This window comes from Corvus kubaryi, unplaced genomic scaffold (genome assembly GCF_017639235.1).
Source record: "Corvus kubaryi isolate FWS band 111438036 unplaced genomic scaffold, C.kubaryi_AGA036_p1.0 37394, whole genome shotgun sequence".
NCBI lineage: Eukaryota > Metazoa > Chordata > Aves > Passeriformes > Corvidae > Corvus > Corvus kubaryi.
Window position 1 is genome coordinate 10,477,932 of NW_024581133.1, and position 18,664 is coordinate 10,496,595.

An 18,664-nucleotide genomic window follows, 5' to 3' on the forward strand; every position below is an offset into this window, starting at 1 on the left:
GACTTTGTGTTTCCAAAAGATCACATCTGCACTGCCTCTAGCAGCACGGACAGGGCTCGTGGTCAGCCAGGTACCTGAACTCACCTTCCCTCCAGTGACACACGAGCACATCATTGATGCATATGTGAAATCCCACATGCTCACAATGCATTTGTTTTACTGAACCTCCTAATTACTTTACATGCTCTCCCAGGGCTACAAAGAGAGACATAAACTGATTAACTAAATTAGGCCAATTAAAGGTTCCCTAATGGAATGAAATGTTTCAGGCAAGCTTGAAAGAGGAAACAGACAGGGAGGAATGAAAGACAATGCAGTGTCACACAAACCAAGCAGGGCAGGAAAAGACTACTTCAAAAAATAAGGTTCACAAAACCCCCACAATTTCACTTCTTGTTTATCTTCAAGAGTATTCCAGTGATCACACTATTTATGGAGACAGCTCCTTTTAGTCCAAGCAAAAGAGAATCCTGGAAGGCCATGTGTCTGCTCTAGACCTCACACTTCCTCCCACCATCCACACACCACAGCAACAGGAATACCACAGCTTTCTGCAGCACCAAGTCTGGCAGCAGCTTCTCAGACTGAGGGGTCACTGTCCCACGAGATGGAAAGGGGTGGTAGATGGCACAGGGATCCCAAATTATATCCAACAGCCAAGGCTGACCCAGTCAAGTTCTACAGAGAGAAGAAATGTGTGACTGCCTAGCACCAGCCTGCAGCCAAGACTGCTGACACTGCAGAGCCAGGACAGGATTCCCAGCAGCCACACACCAAACAAAGGCTCTGGCCAAGGGTGGAAACCCCGTCACCACGTGCATGGGTCCTTACCTTCCTCTTCCCATGAACGATGTCCTCAGGGAGGCTCTTGTGGATGAGGCTGTGCACTTCTGTCAGCTCTGTGATGTCCCCCAGGGGCAAGGGCGCATCCTCCGGGAGCGGGGACATGAGGGACTCGAGCTCATGTGAGTCCAAGGTGGCACTGGGAGAGGCCACCCCTTGCCTGCTCCGGTGGTAGTATGTGTGGTTGCCAGCAGCCTGGGAATCCACGCCTGGTAGGGCCTCCCTGAGGGAAAACGAGCGAGAGTTCACATCTCAGCTGGTCCTTGTGGAAGCGACTAGGCACAAGCCCTGCCCTGCCACTCCTGGGGATATTCTTTATCCACATCCCACTCAAACACCTTTCACTGCAGATACATCTCTGCACCACCTTGGTTAATGCCAAAACTCAGACAAATCCCACTGCGGGATGCAAAGCTCTCCCTTTGCCAGCAAACCCCAAGGGCAGGAGACACCCTGAGTTCCAGCAGGAGCAGGTGCTTACCAACCCTGGCCCATGGGGAGCTGTGTCACTCCTGTCACCTCTGCTTTACAGGTTAGAGATGCAACAGGACAGAAAAGTTCAGTGGCCACATTAGGATGAGACTTCAGAAGCTGCTTGTTCCTAGTCCTGAAATCTGCTGTGAGCTCAAAGCTCATCTGAACAACTAAGCTGTTTTCTGCTCATGGTCTTTCCAAATGCTTGTGGCTGGATTCAGACCCCTGGGATAGCAGGGGGCTTTGGGCTGCGTCCAATCCTCCTTAACCCAGCCTGTCACTCACTGGGAAGTTTTTCATCATTTTCTCAGCTGGAAGTTAACAAACCATTTCCAAACATCCTTAGAGCTGTGCAATCTCAGAAGCAAAATACTACCCACACTAACAGACACAGGTAATAAACTGGTTCTTCCATTTTCTTGGGCATTTTCTCTCTCTAAAAAAAACCCCTACTAGTCTAAGAATGCAATTTGAAGAGAAACTACTGAGAAAATAAATCAGTGAAAAAATTATACTAAATATGCTCCTTATCCATCCACAGATCCAAGTTGTGCATTAACTGTGTTCTACACTGCATGCCAAGCAGCCCAGCTGAACAGGGCATACAGCTCACAGTGTTTTTGTCTCCTTCCACAGCAGCTTCCTTTACCTGAGGTGACACCCACCTGTGCTTGCTGTTGCGGAAGCTGGCGCACATGCAGAAGAGAATGCAGAGCAGCCCCAGGCACACTCCCACGATGATCCCCGTCACAGAGTGGATATCCAGGACATCTAGGAGGGCAAGGAAGGACAGCCACATTATTTCAGCTGCTAGCGGGAAGAAGGTACAAAGTTTCTCATGTTCAGAGAAGCACCAGCTGTACTAAAACAAACAGGTTTAAAAGGTCCTTCTAACCCAACTGTTCTATGGTTCTGATTCTATACACAAAAACCAGTAAGATTCCTTGGCAGTAGCAATTTAGAGCAACTTAAAGCAAACTGGCATCTATGCATATTCATTAATGTCACGCTACAGCAAGATGCGGGTTGCACATGCCCTTCCAGATGAATCAGGATGGGGAAGAGATGAAGTTTGGCTGTGGGATGGGTTCTGAATCTGCACAACTGAGGGCTCTGCTGTGATCCTCTGCACTGCCCTGCAGAGAATCCTATCTCACATCCTACACAGCGACACCAGGCAATTGCTTGGCAAACAGAAATGTCACTGCTGACAAATCACCGTCTCCCCAATGCCCTGGGGTAAGGGTGGAATTCATACCAGACAGCTTCTCCCGGAGGGTGTGCACATCCTTAACGTTGGAATAGGGACCGGATCCCACCACTGTCTTTGCTCCCATCTTGAAGAAGTACCTGGTATCACTTTCCAGGCCATGCACTTCAGTGCTGAAGATGTTTCCTGACCAAAAGCAAACCAAAAGAGGTTTAAAATGTGCTGTTTCAAGAGTATTCAGATGCTGCAGCAAAGCAGCTGTGGAATTGCTGGATCCTCAGAAGTGAGGGATTTTGTGACATTTTTGTGCATTTCATACACCTCTTCAGTAATAATGAACTTTCTGCTTACAGATCCGACAATACAGATGCTGCTGGCACATGTTTCTCTAGGAATAACCGGCTGCCAGCCTGTATCTCTGGGATATTTCCTGGATGATAATGGCTATTTCAGCCCCAGACATGTATGATTTCCTGTCTCTCAGCAGCCATGTCCCTGGACTCTCCGCTATGACCGGGCCCAGCATATGCTTCAAGAAAACTGGCAGGATGAGCTCTTGAATACTTGTCTGTGCTCAAAGTGAGGCAGAAATCAAGGCAGCAGGACTGAGCAACCAGGGCTACAGAGGCAGGGGAGGAGGCAGGAGGACTCTGGGGTGTTACGGTACCTGGAAGAGGCTCACCTTCTCGTGTCAGCAAGGTCCACATGTCATCTGGCTGCGTATTGTTGGCATTGTACAGGATGAGATACTCCACAATGATGCCATTGGGCTCCACAGGTGGGCACCAGTGCACCTGAACAGCGTAGGGGTTGAGAGGGTGCAGCCGCAGGTCAGACGGAGGAGTGGAGGGGCCTGGCAGAGACAAATAAAGACCCAGCCTGAGCGGCAGAAGAGGAGTAGAGCATTTGCCCCCAGAGGGCCTCCCAGCATGTACTCAAGGCCATCAGAACTTAGACAGAGTCTAAGATCACATCTCTCAGGGGCACATTAGGAGAGATCTGATAGAGACTCAAGGAAAGCCAGGAGAAATGAGGATTTGGTTCCCATAAACACTCACGGTCAGGCAGGGTGAAGCGTTCCACCACGCTGCCGAAGGGCCCGTCAATGCCAACACCATTGGACTGCACAGCAAACTCATACCTGGTGTAGGGCTTCAGCCCACTAATGAGAATGTCTTCATCTGAGCTGGAGAGAGAGGACACAGCATGAGGCCATGAACACCTGAGGGTTCTCCCATGTCACCTTGACACCTCACCAGGAACACTCCAAGAGATCATCCTAACTCTGACAGTATTTGATTTTCCACCTAAAGCTCCTGCAGCCATGTGAATGCAAGAACACTCAGCTCCCAGGGACAGAGTAAAGCAGTTCCCAGTCTCCAAGACCATTTCTGATGTACTTGCAGGGAAAAGTTGAAAACAGCCTGGTTAGAGACTAAAAATGGACATGAGTATTCAGATGTACAATACATCCCCAAATTACTAAAACTGTTTAAACTCTAGCAATTTGTAGACCAAATTTGTGAGGACCATCTCACAAATCGTGAATGCGTAATTGTATCCGGTTGTTAACAAGTGTGTAAGGTCCAACCACAGCAATAAAAGATGCAGAGACCAGTAAACAATTCCTTGGTATTCAAGTCAAGACAAGTCCCAAGAACTGCCACATCTCAGCAGTTCTGAACATTATCTGTGACCATAGCAGATATTCCAAGCATATGAAACATCCAGGATTTTGCTAAGTTCTGGAAATTCCATGCAGCTTCCTCCTGCCCCATGTTCATTCCTGCCATGAACAACACATGGCAGATGAACCCTTGGCACCCCTCTTTACCTGGTGTAGTACGTCACAAGAGAGGCGTTTTTCAGGCCCCAGGGGCTGAAGCGCACAGTGTAGTTGACTATTTTGACTGTTGTGAAGTCAGGTTTCTTCCAGCGGAGCCATATGGAGGTTGAGCTGTTGGACTCTGCATAGACTTGGACTGGAGGCAGCGGAGGCCCCTTCTGCACAGGGGGATCTACGGTGCAGCACAAAAAGAGAAGTGGAGATGTACATGACAGCAGTGTCACTCACACCAGTAGAAGAACAACCCTAATGCGAAGGGGGATATTTTGCTCCTTTCTCTCCTTCCAAATTCCTCCAATGCATTTTGCAATGACTGTCAAAGGAAGTTCCCTTATGTTATGACCTTCCCTATTTTGGTATTGTCCTTTTTGAAATTCATCTTCTGTTACCCCTCTTACCCCTCCTCTGAAGCCATGTGCCAAGCAGAAGAGACAGACAACAATTGAAGGGCACTTCTCACCTACTGCTGTCACAGGTGCCTTTTCTGTTTTGCCCTTCCAAACAGCCGCGTAGCCATCTTCATGCTTATTGAATGCCACCAGCTTCACCTCATACAGTTTCCCAGGAGCTGGAAAAATCAATCAGGGTTTACCTTGGGTTATTTTTGTCACCAACTTTCCCCAGTCAGACATGTTTTCTTTGATCCCACCAGCTTTTGTCACCATCCAAGAAAGTAGCTTGAACACAATAAATACATTTGTTACCTGATATCTAAATAAATATCACCTAATACCTAAATTACAGCAGGAAGTCCCCCTTCCACTTACAGGCTTCCCACACACAAATACTGTCTCACAGCTGGTGTATGTTATCCACACAGCTGCTCTTTGGTTCTCCCCTTACTTTTGACAGAAATTATCAGCAGGAAATGGACTTGCCCCAGCCCTCGAGGGTTGACCAGTGTCCTGGCCTGCAGCACATCTACTCAGGATCTCTAGATCTTCCTCCCTTGCAAACTACTAAAGAAACCTACACACGCTGACTACTTTCTCCACCATGGAAGTGATTGCACTGCACTGCGCTGTTTATTCCTGAGGACTGAGGACATTCTCTCCTCCCCCAAAATGCACCTCCTGTTTCTGAAGTCCTTTCTGATTTATTCACTGCTGTGAGGATCTTCCTTCCAGCAATTTCTCAAACGCCCTATTAAGCCACTGGCAGCCTTTATTGTATGGTGTCTATTTTGCCTCCACAGTAGAGCTTCCCAATTTGCAATTAGAAAAGCAACAGTGCACAGAAAACCCACACCAAAAACTTGAGGGTCCTCATTGCACACTCTTCCCATCAGAGAGCCTTGCACTGTGGGGAATCTCAAACTGAGCTGCAGGACAGGGCGCTCTGTCTCCAAGCCGTGCTGCCCTGGTCCAAAATCCACTTCCCTCTTTTCCTCCAGCCTTTCATCAGCTGAAATGCTCCTCTGCTGTAGCATCTGAGGGGTTTTTTAATGGAGATGTTTAATCAAAGAAACAACCTGGGAGATATAAAGTTCTCAAAGAAGACACTCCCTAAAGCCAGTCCCTTCAGGAGCTCAGCCAGAGCAGTCCACACTGCCTTTTGTTGCCTTGGCTGCAGCACATTGATGAAGTTTGTTAATTTGGGACATGCCTCTTCATTCCCTGCCCTCACAGATCACTGCTCTCTTTGCCAGACAACATAAGCAGAATGAAACCTTTCTTATTGATGCCAATTTTATTATTACTGCCCTGATTACACTCCCAGAGGCTGATGGTACCAATTACCAAAGGCTTTCTCTGCTCCACAACAAATGCTCACGCTCAGAATAAAAAACAGTTCAGCCACATTTTTCTCCCCCAAAGAATCCCAAAAGCAAACAGAGTTTTGTCTGCCTCCAAGACAGCCTGATCTGCATTTCCACACTCTCCTGCCACAGAAGAATGTTTTGAACCCACACAAGGGGGATAAGACCTAGGGGCACTCAACCTCCAAAGGGCCGGGACCACAGGCTCAGGGGAACAAAGAACCCCCAGCCCATCTCTTGCCAGGACCACACTCTCCTTCTGCCTGAGCTTTGGGCTGGGCTTCACTAGGACACGAGCACATCATGGACAGTGCGATCCAAAACAATGAGGAAAAGCTCACAGATGCAATGCAGCTGTGGGCAGCTCCTGTTGTAGAACAGAGTGAAGAAAAGGTCAAGTCCTCCATCTCCATCCCTGGGCAGGACCAATACAGCAGCTGCTTACACGTGATGCCAGGGGAGCTTGACTACAAGATCAAGCACCTCACATCCTGAAAATAGGGGTATTTTGGATTTCTCAGTCAGACGATTGGCTTCAACTTTTATACACAGGCCCAGATGTTCAAGCTCATAGAACAGGCAGACATAAAACTCTATCAAGCTGTCAAGAAGCTGGTAGGCAGCATGAAAACAGATGTCTTTCACTGCATTCCATCATACATTAAATATAAGCAGAATAATCTAGACCAGATCATTTCAAATCACTAATCTGGATGGCATCATAATATATCCAATATGCTAAATACGTTGCTTCACTCAGCGTTTCAAGGTGTTCATATTGGCCAGGTGCCATAAGCCATACTTTCCTTTAAGTGGGAAAACACCCTGATTTCAAGAGCATTACTTCCAGAGGAATGCAATCTTCCTTCATGGGAATGTGGAAGACAGGATCAGATCCCTGCCATTTATTTTTCACATAAATTATGGCCCTGGTAGTTGCACATCCAAGAGACTAAGTGCTAGAACATTGATGGAAGTCACTAAGAATTTTTCAGGGAAAAGTCCTCCTGGCGATTCAGGAAAGCTTCCTTCTGATTTTGTGGACTCATGAAATTGCTGGATTTCCTATGTCCCCTTAACCAGCTGCCTACCTCTCTCACAGGACTGCAGCACACACCTCTCAGGTAAGACACAAGGTACCATTAACGAAGCCATTCTAAGGAGACACGGTTTGCTCCAGAGATTAGCACGAGATGGGAGAAGTCTTCTGTTTCAAACCAAGACAAGGGGCAGAATGTTGGCTTCAGTGACACTACGGAGCTGTGGAGCCAAGGGACGTGTAGTGACCGCTCTGGACCTTGTCTGTACTGACACGGAATGCACCACATCTGAGCTCAGCCTGTTATTCCCAGTGCCCAAGCTGGGATTTCCTGACACCACTTCAAACACCAGAACAGGCTTCCTAGAGAGGTGGTCGATACCCCAAGCCTGTCAGTGTTTAAAAGACATTTGGACAGAATTTGCTTTAATTTTTGGTCAGCACTGAGGTACCCAGGCAGTTGGACTCAATGACCATTGTAGGTAATCCCAAGAGACAGTGTTATTTGTCTTTACAGATGGATCTTAGGAGAGGTTCCCAGTGCTGTGCTTTCCAGGCAGATATCCATGAGCTGGGAAATCCCCCCAGCTAATTCCCCATCAGCCCAGATCACATTAGGGCTGCCAGTCCTTCCTGAGACCACTACCTGCTCTACCTACAAGCTGCAGTCCTAAGTACCTGCACAGGGCAGTTCTGCGCCATAAAACTAAACCCTTCTAAATCCCAACCACTCCTTGTTTCATGTGTACACCCCCTGCCTTCCTCAGATTCCTGACCCCTTCCTTTACTGTATGCGTGCAGGAGCACATCATTCAACAGCATGAGAGGAGCAGAGGGAACATCCTGGGCTGGGAGAAACCCGAGACTGCGCTCCTGACACAGCGATAGCCGATACACAGCTGCCAAATCATACGGAAACCATTAGGGCTTGACAGATGCCCAAATTCAAGGAAGTAATTACCGGAGAACAAGCAGCCTTCTCAGCATCATCATGCCAGAGCATTTGGAACCAATTCAGCCCACTCTGAGCCCCTTCACCGACTGACTTGCCAGTGGTTGGAGCAGCAAGTGATGATGTTTACATGTGGTTTCCTCTGCGCAATAATTACAGACCCAAATTCTTCAGAGAAACTCATCACTATTAACACTCTCAGTGGCAAGATGGCTGAGACAGAGCTGGGAAACCACTTAGAGATGGCACGAACAGTCCTTCCAGGTGCTGCAGACTGACCTTTACACTGTGCATAATATATATGCTACAAGTGTGAGATAAACCAGCATGACACACATGCACTCTACAGTTTCCACTCACTGGGCAGTAACAGGGATGAAGCATAAAGTGGGGGACGGAAGAACTCTAGGAAGCAGAAATCCTCTTTCAAGGATGCATCTGCCATGACTCTCTTCTCTCTCCATCCTGTATCAATGGGCAAATCAATTAATTAATACAATCAGATGTTAGGAACATAATCCCTTGTGGGAAATGCCAAGCTCAGTGAGCCAGGCAGGCAGGTCTCACTGCTGTTCAGATGTTCTCCAGTCATGGACACTCACTCTTCCATCCCTTTTCCCTTAGTGGGAGGTAGAGGAGAATAATGGGCTAAAATTAGTATGCTGGGAATTATCCCGTCTCTGTGCTTTAATACAGAGAGATTTCAAGCACCACGCAATTATGGAGCTCCTTAGAAACAGACCGGGAAGGAGAGACCATTGTACTGACTGGAGATTTCAATCTCGGCACTCTTTATCGTGACACAATAAAAAAACTAATTAATTAAGAACCACTTGTTAGCATATACTAAGTATATTGGTAACCCTTGGTTAAAATCCCTGCTTAATTGGCATCAGAAATTTCTGTGCTTTTGATACTGCTCAACACAAGCCTCAAGAGCCCCACTCCAGAAAGGATTTTGGATGCTCTTAAAAAACCTCAGATGGTCCTGGCCCTATGTATCTCCAGCCAAGCAAACAACTGAGCCTCTTGGGAGCATCCTGGGATGCTACTAAGTGCAAGAGACAGGCCCTGGGTTTCCACACCAAATGCCAGGAAGATGCAGCCAGCTAACCTAGTCGAGTCAGCTCATACTGCTTCACTTTCTTCTTTAGTTTTATGGGTCCTACATCCCAGCTCTCATCTTCAGCACCATCCAAAGGGCTCTCATCACTGGACTCCTCCGGGCCCACCTCTCTGTAGTAGAGCTTGTATCCAGATATCTGGGCATGGTTGGCTGGAGGCTGCCACGTTATCAAGAGAGACTCCATCTTCGCTCGGACTTTTAATTCTGTTGGGGCAAATGGGACTGAAAGAAGAAAAGAGAAAAACATTCAGCCACATGACTCCATTTCCCTGGTCTACTGAATCCTCCCTGTCCTCAGTAGTGGGGGAAGAGTGTGAGGAAAAGGCTGTCCTGAGTGGGATGCCTCCACTCCCTGACAGTGGAGAGTGGGACAGTCACACTCTACCACTGACTTTCCCAGCTGGGTGATACGGGAAACAAGAATGTCACAAAGCCACTATGGGGGTTTCCCAATGTATTCTGAGGTATCACCATCTTTAACCACTACTGGAGTCTGGCATGGGCTCATTTCTGTTTGGCAGAATTGTCTATTCACTCCCAAATGTCATAATATCGGGATCTGGAGTTCTTAAAAAAAAAAAGCAAGCAAACAAACAGAACTTTCACAGCTGCACATGGAGGGTGCAAAGCCCCACTGCCCAGGCAAGCAGTGAGATGTACAGGGGCTGCTGAGCAGCAAGGTAAAGGTGAGCACTTTGGTCTGACAAAAACCAATGGTTGTAATACCCAAAGGAAAGCAAGTATCTCTGAAAATGCCTTAAGTTCCCCACACCCTGCCCCAAATCCCAGGCATTCCCCAGCCTCCTACCATGTGTCTGGTTGTCTCTGTCAGGAGTCCGATGCTGGGTCCACTCGGAAGGGGCCCCGTATCCCACACTGGTGCTGGCTGCAATCCGAACTTTGTATACTTTGTTGGGATGGAGCGAGTAGAGCGTGATCTGGGTCTCATTTCCACCCACTTCAATGGAGGTGACCTGATCTGCTGGAACCAAGGGGACACCACTGAAAACAGGGATTTCCCAGCCAAAGGGAAGTACAGCTGAGCAACCACAAGCCTTGTTACCCCCTTGTGGTCTGCACAGCCTGGGCTGGCTTGGCTTTGCCCAGAGCAGTCTTATGCCACCAGGAAAAACAGAACTAAAGGCTGGGCAGAGCTGATACTCTGACTGACAATTCCCTTCATCACGTTCCAAACTGCAGGTTGCCTTAGCACCACAGAGCCTGCCCAGAGGGAGCTGTCAGAAACCTTGCTCTGATGACGTGATGGTGGGACATGAACACAGCTAATGGGAGCTGATGGGATGTTCCAATGCTTCTCACTGCTGTACTTAAACCCTCACCTTAATGTGAGCCAGAACTGTCCAGCAGCCCTTTCTGCAAAATTCACACCCTCATCCACACCAGACAGAGGTTTTACTGCTCCCTCTTCAGCCCACCCAAGTTCATAAGGGAGGTAACAGGAAATCTAAACTGAGAGTAGCCTGGGATTTTCAGTGTATCAACTAACTGGTTTTGCTGAAGATTCATGCAGTCTGTTCAGAGTATGCGGAGGTCTTGATTTCAGATTCCTTTGGCGTTAACTCAGTCAGGAGCGCTGTCCATGCTATGTAACAGCGTACTGCTGAGTGTGATCCCTGGATTGCAAGTGTTTCCAAGGTTTTACGATGCCACTGAGCCATGTGCAGGCTCAAGGCAAAAGAACCAGAGCCAGGAGTCACAGCACAGACTACTAATCCAGCTCAAATACATGGGAACATGTCCAGCACCTCATCACACTCGCATCCCCCTCTCAGGAAGAATCATGACCCTGGGAAGTGAGAAGCTGCAGAGCTTTGACAGTTTTAAGAGCAAATACCCAGAAGGATTTGCAAAGCAAGCACACGTGGAATTGGAACAGCCACATCCAGCAGAGGTAAATGTTACCATCCCTGCTGAACCCTGCTTAGCGTGTCTGACAAAGTAAATAAATTGGATAAAACTCGGCAATAGAGTAACACAACCTGGCCAGGATATTTGGTTTTTTTTCCACAAGGACCACTTTGATTAGACTCCATTTTAAGGAAATTGAAAGCATTTACCCCTCTTCCCCAAGCAGCATAAAGCTCTTCCGCCAAAACACACACAGTGCAGATGGCAGTGAAGGGCTGCTCATGCAGACATTCCTGGGACAGCACAAACATGGGTCAGGCCATTCTCCTGGGGACACAGCTCCTCCACAATCACAGGAAAAGACACCTCGAGGTGGTGTGAGTAGCACTGCCATGACCACCAGACAGAGTCAGGCTATGAGAGTTCTCCTCCCTTGGATAGAAGGGGTGCCTCTATTTTCAGCCTTGCACCACCTCCCCTCCACATCACATGCTATTAACACCACTGGAGAAGAGGACACAACTCCCCAGTAGTGTTTCCCTCACCTTCCTTGAGGGTGCAGTAGTCGATCTTGTACTTGGTTATCTTGCCATTACTCAGCTCGGGAGGAGGAGGCAGCCACATCACACGGATGTCACCAGGAGTCATGCTCGACAGGGACAGCTGAGGGGCTGCACTAGGAACTGGATAAAGAACCAAGAGAAGTCAGCAAAGACCAGAGCAAGACCTCAACACATCTCTGGCAGCTCTCTGAGCTGGTTGGAGGCCACTACCTTGGCTCTGCCACAGCCACTGGTGACTTGGTGTCCCGGGGGAACCAACACCCCACAGCCCATCAGGGGTGTCTGGGGAGGGGAGATGATGAACTGTTCCACTTTCAGGCTGACCAGAGCCTGCTGGCCCCAGCCACACTGCTCCAAGGAACCCATGTCTAGGGCAAACTGGGCAGGGGGGCACACATCAGCTCTCAGCCTGTGCTGTACTGTAGGGCACAAAGGAGACACGAAAGCAAACGGCTCACAGATCCGAACTGCAGCCTGGGAATCCTCATTCCATTGAGAACCACAGCTCTGGGCTGCAGGCAGCTTTCATGCTTTCAACTCAGTCTTTCAGGCTTCAGACACACACATGGGACCACGCAGGTCACTACGTCAGGAGCATTAAAAGCACATAATGCACACGAGGTCTGCCAAAACCATCTCTGCTTGCCTCTGTCCTGCAGCCTGCCGAAAGCTGTGCATGGCCTCCCGTTGGGCAGCTGTGCTTCTGGCACTCTGCCTTTATGCTCACAACATGCTATGTGATAAATGGTAATATTGACACAAACTACTGGCTCTTATGGGATCTGACCTCAAGACTGCTTCCACCCTTAAAAATTTCAATAGATGTGTCTTCTGAGTTAAAATCCAGTCTGGCCCAGAGTCAAGCCTGGAGCAATATCACACGGGTTAGGTGAAAGCCCTTAGGAGCTGACTGCAACTCCCGAAGGATTTTCATGGGCCCCACCATCAGCCAGGTTATTTACATAACCTTTATCACCCAAGCTGATGATGAGACCAAGGTGCAGATTTAGGTTTCTAGGAGCTGCTACTACTCTCCATAGCACATTCAGTGCTCACCATGAACCAGGCCAGGAACATTTTCCAGGCACCAGTACCCATCTAATTCAACGCACCGTCCTCCAGGGTCTGGACAACGATAGAAGAGGATGTCCGGCTGGCTCCAAGATGGGAATATGCAACCACGTAGAAGACATAGTTGGTGTTGGGTTCCAGGTCCTTGACTTGCAGCTCAGTGGTGTCGTTATTGACAGCAAACTGGTATTCCACATTATCTGTTCCTAGAGCCAAGGAAACACTGATCAGCAGGTCAGCGAACTGCCAAGACACTCCTCAAAAAGTCACTTACTTTACAAGGTCCACAGACTAAATCCACTTTAAAAATCACTATATCTTCTCCAATTTCCCCAGCACCTGCACAGCCTCATCTCTTACACGATTTCTTTGGGCAGAAACTCCAATGCCTCAATGTTAATGTCTCCATTTTGACTCAAACTCCTTAATCCATGCTGAAGCAGCTGCAGTTACCAGCTTAATTTTCAGAGGAGCTCTGGCAACAGTTCAGCAGGAGCACTGGCTTGCTGGCTGTTTGGGAAGACAGACCCCAAGAGAGCCAAGTGCCTCACTGCATATTCTGGGTGTGGATAATTTAGCGATTCCCCCTGTACACAATGCAGCTGGTCAATACCACTGTTAGTAATCCCACTCTATGCATACAAAATCAATATGTATAAAATCAGCAGTGGCTGGTCCCATAGAATCCAGACAACTCAGCTACGTGGACACACTACTGCCAATCAACAAGTTAGAATATATTGGCTAATCCACAGGCACTGTCACCGGCGGATGCTGACTCCACAAGAAAATTCCTTTACCTGCAATGAAAAGGCAATTGCCTCACACTTGTCACTAGCTGGGAAAGAAGGTCAACCTGTGCCTTGTACCTTTGACACAGCTGTGCTGCTCAGGAAGGTGACACCTACCCACAGCCCGCTGGTAGTGCAAGGAGAAGCCAATGATCTGCTCGCTGTTGTACTCCGGTCGCTCCCAGGACACGAGAACGGTGGTGCTGGAGAGGGACACAGCCGACACCTTCTTGGGAGCACTGGGCAAACCCTCCCGCACGATCACCGAGAGTTTGGCAGTGGCACAGGCCATGCCCAGGCTGTTCTCAGCCATGCACTGGTAGTAGCCAGCATCCTCCAGGCCAATCTGGTTGATGACAAGGCTGCCGCTGCTCTGCACCTTCACGCGCCCGTTGGAGAGGATGGGCTCCCCATTCTTCAGCCAGTGGATGGTGGGGGCTGGCTCTCCCTCTGCCTTGCACACAAACCTGGCCGTGCTGGCTCGGGTGCGGGAGATGGTTTCAGGAGCTTGGGAGATGCTGGGAGTAGCTGGGAGGAGAGAGGACAAATTAATGCGGGAAGGAGGAGGAAAAGATAGCAAAGCAAATCCCTTCTCCTCCCCACTCAGTGCTATGTTTTATTCAGTAGCAGCTTTGCTTACAAGATAGGATTTGCCAGGCAGACTCTAGAGGCTTAATTTAGACTCTGTCCAAAAGGAAAAATAAATTCTGTATCAATCATGTGATGCGTTCCCTGATCCTAGGCTGTTCTCCCTGCTGGATTCCACAATACTGAAAGTTAATTGCTGATAGAGATTTCCAAGGGGGAACCCTGGAGAACAAGAATAAGGCATAAAATGGTTCAGTAAATACCAGGAACTAAACTCCAAGAGGTGACACTCCCACTGAGAGCTATCCCAACCCGGCCCTCTTGGCTCTAACCTGGCTCCCATCTTAACCAGCACAGGCCACAAAGGCCACAACCCTTGGGGATCTGCCGGATGTTGGACCATCCAATCCACAGCAACCTAGTCAGCATTTCTACCTGAGAATTTGCCTGTTCTCTACTCACCGAGGACACGGAGCTCAGCTGCGGCGGTAACAAACTGCCTGGTTTGGGGTTTGTTGGCTCGGCAGACGTACACCCCGGAGTGATGGGGCTGGCTGGAAGGAATGAGGAGATTTGTCCGGCCCAGCACAATCACATCTGTGGAAATGGACTTTCCATCTGCAGGAAGAAACATGCACCAGTGTGGGAGGGAGCCCCAGGCTGCCCTTTATGAGGCCTTGTAAACAACATCAGACTCACAGCTGGGGAGTGGAGAGAACCCCAAATACCAGCCCAGAGGAGGATTCCTGCAGGGACAATCCTCAGTGCTTGACAGCCAGCTCAAGCCATCATTGGCTCAAGGCTTAGTTTAGCCTGTAATCCAAAAAGTTCTGGTTTGGATCAGAACAGTCTCTGATGCCTAGGGTGTGCCTGCAATGAGAGCCCTAGGAATAGCACATTCACGGGAAAGCTGTGCTAACACACGGTTTGGAAAAGCTGCTGGATTGGCCTGCTGACCCCAATCACAAACACACAGACCTCCACCCCTCACTCATTCATGCAATGTCAGCAAGACTGCTGAATCACTGACAACTCAGGGGTTCCTCCTCCTCTGTGTCCTGGACGTGAACCCAGATTTACTGAGCTTCCTGATTCACTCCTTGTTCACAGCTTAGTTGTGAAGTGTCAGAAAGACACCTGGTTCTCCCTGGGACGCTGGTGTTTATGTCAGAGACATGGGCCATGAGCTGCCTTCTCCCTATTCTCCAGGCTGAGTGCTCAGCACTGCTGAGTAGGGAAGGAGGAGAGAGCAGCTCCATATTACTGGCCAGAAGCCAAGATGTCCTTCTAACAACTTCAAGTAGCCCTGGGCTCCTCAGCATCACAGACAGAGCAGAGGCTGGTGCTGGGCACTGCATATTCTCAGCATCACTCTGAGGTGAGAAACTCGGGGGTATGGCACTGGTACCTCTGAACGAGTGTGGGAGACAGAGTCAAGAGCTGGGGACAAGCTGAGGAAAGCCTTGGAAGGGAGGTCTGGCACAAATTTGCAGACGGGGAAAACCAGCCAATTTGTGCAGTACCTGTGCACCACCAGACCTTGTCCCTCTCCACCTGCAGGAGCACCACTTCAGCACTGCCTGCCTTAACCTCTCCAGCTTCAGCTGAGCCTGGATCTCACACAGGACAAAATCCCCACCTCCACTGCAAGCAGCTGCACTGTCTTAGCACTACCAGCAGGGAATGTGGCTCAGAGCAGATCCTCTGCCCCCTCCCTGCATTTTGGGGGTCTTCAGATGGTCTCGCTGTTCAGTGGCTGCACACTCAGAGCAGACAATTTGCACACCCCGTTTGCACTGGAGCAGTTGGTTGGAAAACTGACTCCAGATGGTAGCAATTAGCTGACACCACCAAGACTGGCAAGAGCCAAACTGGCAACCTGGAGGTACATCCTTGGTGTTCCCCACACGACTGATGGTCCAGTAACCCAGCCTGCTCCTTAATGAAGGCTTGGAAAAAAACTTGTGTAACTCAGAATGACTTGCACTGTTAGTCCATCCTTTTAAATTGAGGAGTCCGTACAAGGAAGGAGATTGGGACCAAGCAAACACTTCAAAATAAAGCATGGAAAGAACTAGTTCACCAGTCCTTCCCCCCTCCACCCTTGTCTTCCTTCCTTACAAAAAACTTTCATAATGATAATTAGCTCTAATAATATCTACTTTACCATGGGCATCAGCAGCTTTCAGTAAAGCAGTAAGTGATCTAGCACGGGAATGCTGAGCATTTGTAATTGTGAAGTGCATGGAATAAACTAGAAACATTTCTGCCATAACATTTAATCCTTGCTCATTTGATTTCCAAAGTGTTATCCTCCAAGGTTTTTTTGCTCCTTTTTTGTGGGGAAGAGGAAGTATTTTTATATGCTAAAATCACCACCTGTGGACAAATCTGGGCTGAAAACCATCCACAATAAATGGTTACAGGGGAGAGAAGTCTTAAATTGTGACCCGGATTTATGAAAATGGCTGAGAGCCTTTTCTGGGGGAGAATCAACCTCTGAACCGAGAATGTCTTCAGTCAGTGCCTCTGAAACACACCTGATGGATGTGACTCTCAGTGAAGTGACAGTGGCATCCAACTCGTGACTTTGGCTATCAGCCCTGGGTAACATCTGACAGCCTGGCTCATTCATACACCTCTGACAAGACCTAAGCAGCTCCTTGATCCTTCCATTGAACAAAAACCTCCCAGTAACAGGATTAACAGATCTTATCAAGTTTTATAATCCTGCAAGATAATACAAGCTACTTCTCCAGTGCAATGGCAGATTCCACAGAATCCCCAGTAACCTTGGAGTGCGGGGAGGAGCGGCACCTGACCCCATCTCATTACCTTTACTGCTCCAGTTCACACAAGAAAGACTAATTTAGATCAAAAGGCATCCAGGCACAGGTCAAACAACTATAAATTGAAATGCGTGCTTTGTAACCTTCAAGATTTAATTCATAATTCCACTTTAGCAAGGACATCCCACACTGCGACAGCACCTGTGTCATTAGGTATTGATGTTACAAGCACCCTTCCTGCCCCAGATTTCTCCACTTCTAATAGATTTTTAGAATGTAGTATCCACAGGTTCCTATGGACAACGAAAATTTAGTCCTGCTCCTCATACTCACCTTGTCGTATCCAGGAGACAAACGGGATGGGATCAGCAGCTGCCATACACTCCATCACCACGCTCTCCCCGGCCACCACCGTGGTGTTCTCTGGAGCGGCGACAATGGTGACATCTCCTCCTGCTGGCTGGGAACCTAATGTCAAAAATGAAAAGAGAAGTCTGTCCATCCAAGTTCCTGGGAAAAAAGAGCATGTAGAGCCCTGGCTCCCCAGCTGCGCTTCCCTGGGCAGTCTCATGTGTGGAAATGGTTTATGCCTGGTTGGGGGAGAAAAACAGGTCTTGCTTTTACACAACTACAATATTTTTACTAAGGAAATGAACAATTTGCCCCGCAGATTTACTCTAATCATGCTGGCCCTAGTAAAAATTAATGTCAGGATTTTCACATGGAAAATAAACAGAGTTTCAACCCAGCACCTTCATGAACTCTTGCTACATGGATGTTCATTCATTAGATGAAACAAGACACTGCTGTCCTCAGAGGAACACCAAAACTCACCCTTCGCCAAGGCATTGGAGCAGCTCAGAAAAAATCCAGTCACTTGGCTAAAGAAATTCTAACAGCCAGATGCTGGACTGTAAACTGCAACACAGAGAGGTCATGGCTGTGTCCTGACCTTCACCTGAAGGCACAAAGACTGATCAGTCATAGCACATCTGGAGGAGACAATGGTGTGTAGCTTGTACGTGCACAGACCAAGAGCCAACACTTAAATCAAGCAAGGTTTACAGGAAGGTCTCCAGGCTGCATTGCACAATGCCTTGAGAATGGGATGGGGATATTCTGCTTGAAATGATCCTTCTGCCTGTGTCTGCCCACTGCTGAGCAGAGGTTAAGGGAAGGTTAAGGAAATGCCTTTGCAGCAGCCAAATTTCTGTTGTCAGATGAAAACAAGTGGAGCACTTGAGCAGACCAAACTGTTCATGACCCTCACCAGTTCCTCCAGCTCTCTCAAATACCTCTAACTCTGGGGGACACTTTTGTTGTTGTCCTCATGAAGGGAGAAGTAACTGTAGAGGAGTCACATAGTACCAGTAACACTTAGGCCTGCAATGAAAGTTATTGGCAGCAGGTCTCAAACAAATAAAAGCAGGACCTTTCTGAACTCAGTGTATCAAGATGCTGCAGAGTTCAAAACCCAAGAGATTCAGACAAGCTCATAAAGGACACATTTACCAGGACTATTAAATATGATATCATTACTGTTGCCAGCCCAAAATGTTCCTGACTGGGATACTCTGACTGGGACCCTGACTGTCAGATGCTCAGGGAGATGTCCAAGGAAAGCACCATGTCCTCCCTGCCCAGTTTTTTAACATGCTGTCCTCTAGCACCTGCTCTGGTCAGTTCTGGAGACCCTCAAGGGCCATTCATGTGGCATCCAAACAACTCACTCATATCTGAATTC

At 48.4% G+C, this 18,664-nt stretch overlaps 1 protein-coding gene across 4 annotated transcripts in view; it reads right to left on the reverse strand.

The window, feature by feature from the left end:
- IGDCC4 (immunoglobulin superfamily DCC subclass member 4) overlaps nt 1-18,664 on the reverse strand; it is an 88,821-nt gene that overhangs the window by 12,752 nt on the left and 57,405 nt on the right. For 2 of the 4 annotated variants that reach the window (XM_042039330.1, XM_042039332.1), the window contains 14 exons: nt 17,254-17,388; nt 14,594-14,749; nt 13,661-14,071; nt 12,794-12,958; nt 11,664-11,801; nt 10,058-10,231; nt 9,238-9,471; nt 4,834-4,941; nt 4,362-4,545; nt 3,586-3,713; nt 3,210-3,380; nt 2,576-2,713; nt 1,983-2,088; nt 832-1,066 (listed from right to left, as the gene is read on the reverse strand). In XM_042039330.1, coding sequence (XP_041895264.1) covers nt 832-1,066; nt 1,983-2,088; nt 2,576-2,713; nt 3,210-3,380; nt 3,586-3,713; nt 4,362-4,545; nt 4,834-4,941; nt 9,238-9,471; nt 10,058-10,231; nt 11,664-11,801; nt 12,794-12,958; nt 13,661-14,071; nt 14,594-14,749; nt 17,254-17,388 — 2,483 coding nt within the window. The remainder of the gene's footprint in view (nt 1-831; nt 1,067-1,982; nt 2,089-2,575; nt 2,714-3,209; nt 3,381-3,585; nt 3,714-4,361; nt 4,546-4,833; nt 4,942-9,237; nt 9,472-10,057; nt 10,232-11,663; nt 11,802-12,793; nt 12,959-13,660; nt 14,072-14,593; nt 14,750-17,253; nt 17,389-18,664) is intronic. The other 2 variants (XM_042039331.1, XM_042039333.1) reach the window with 1 other exon arrangement.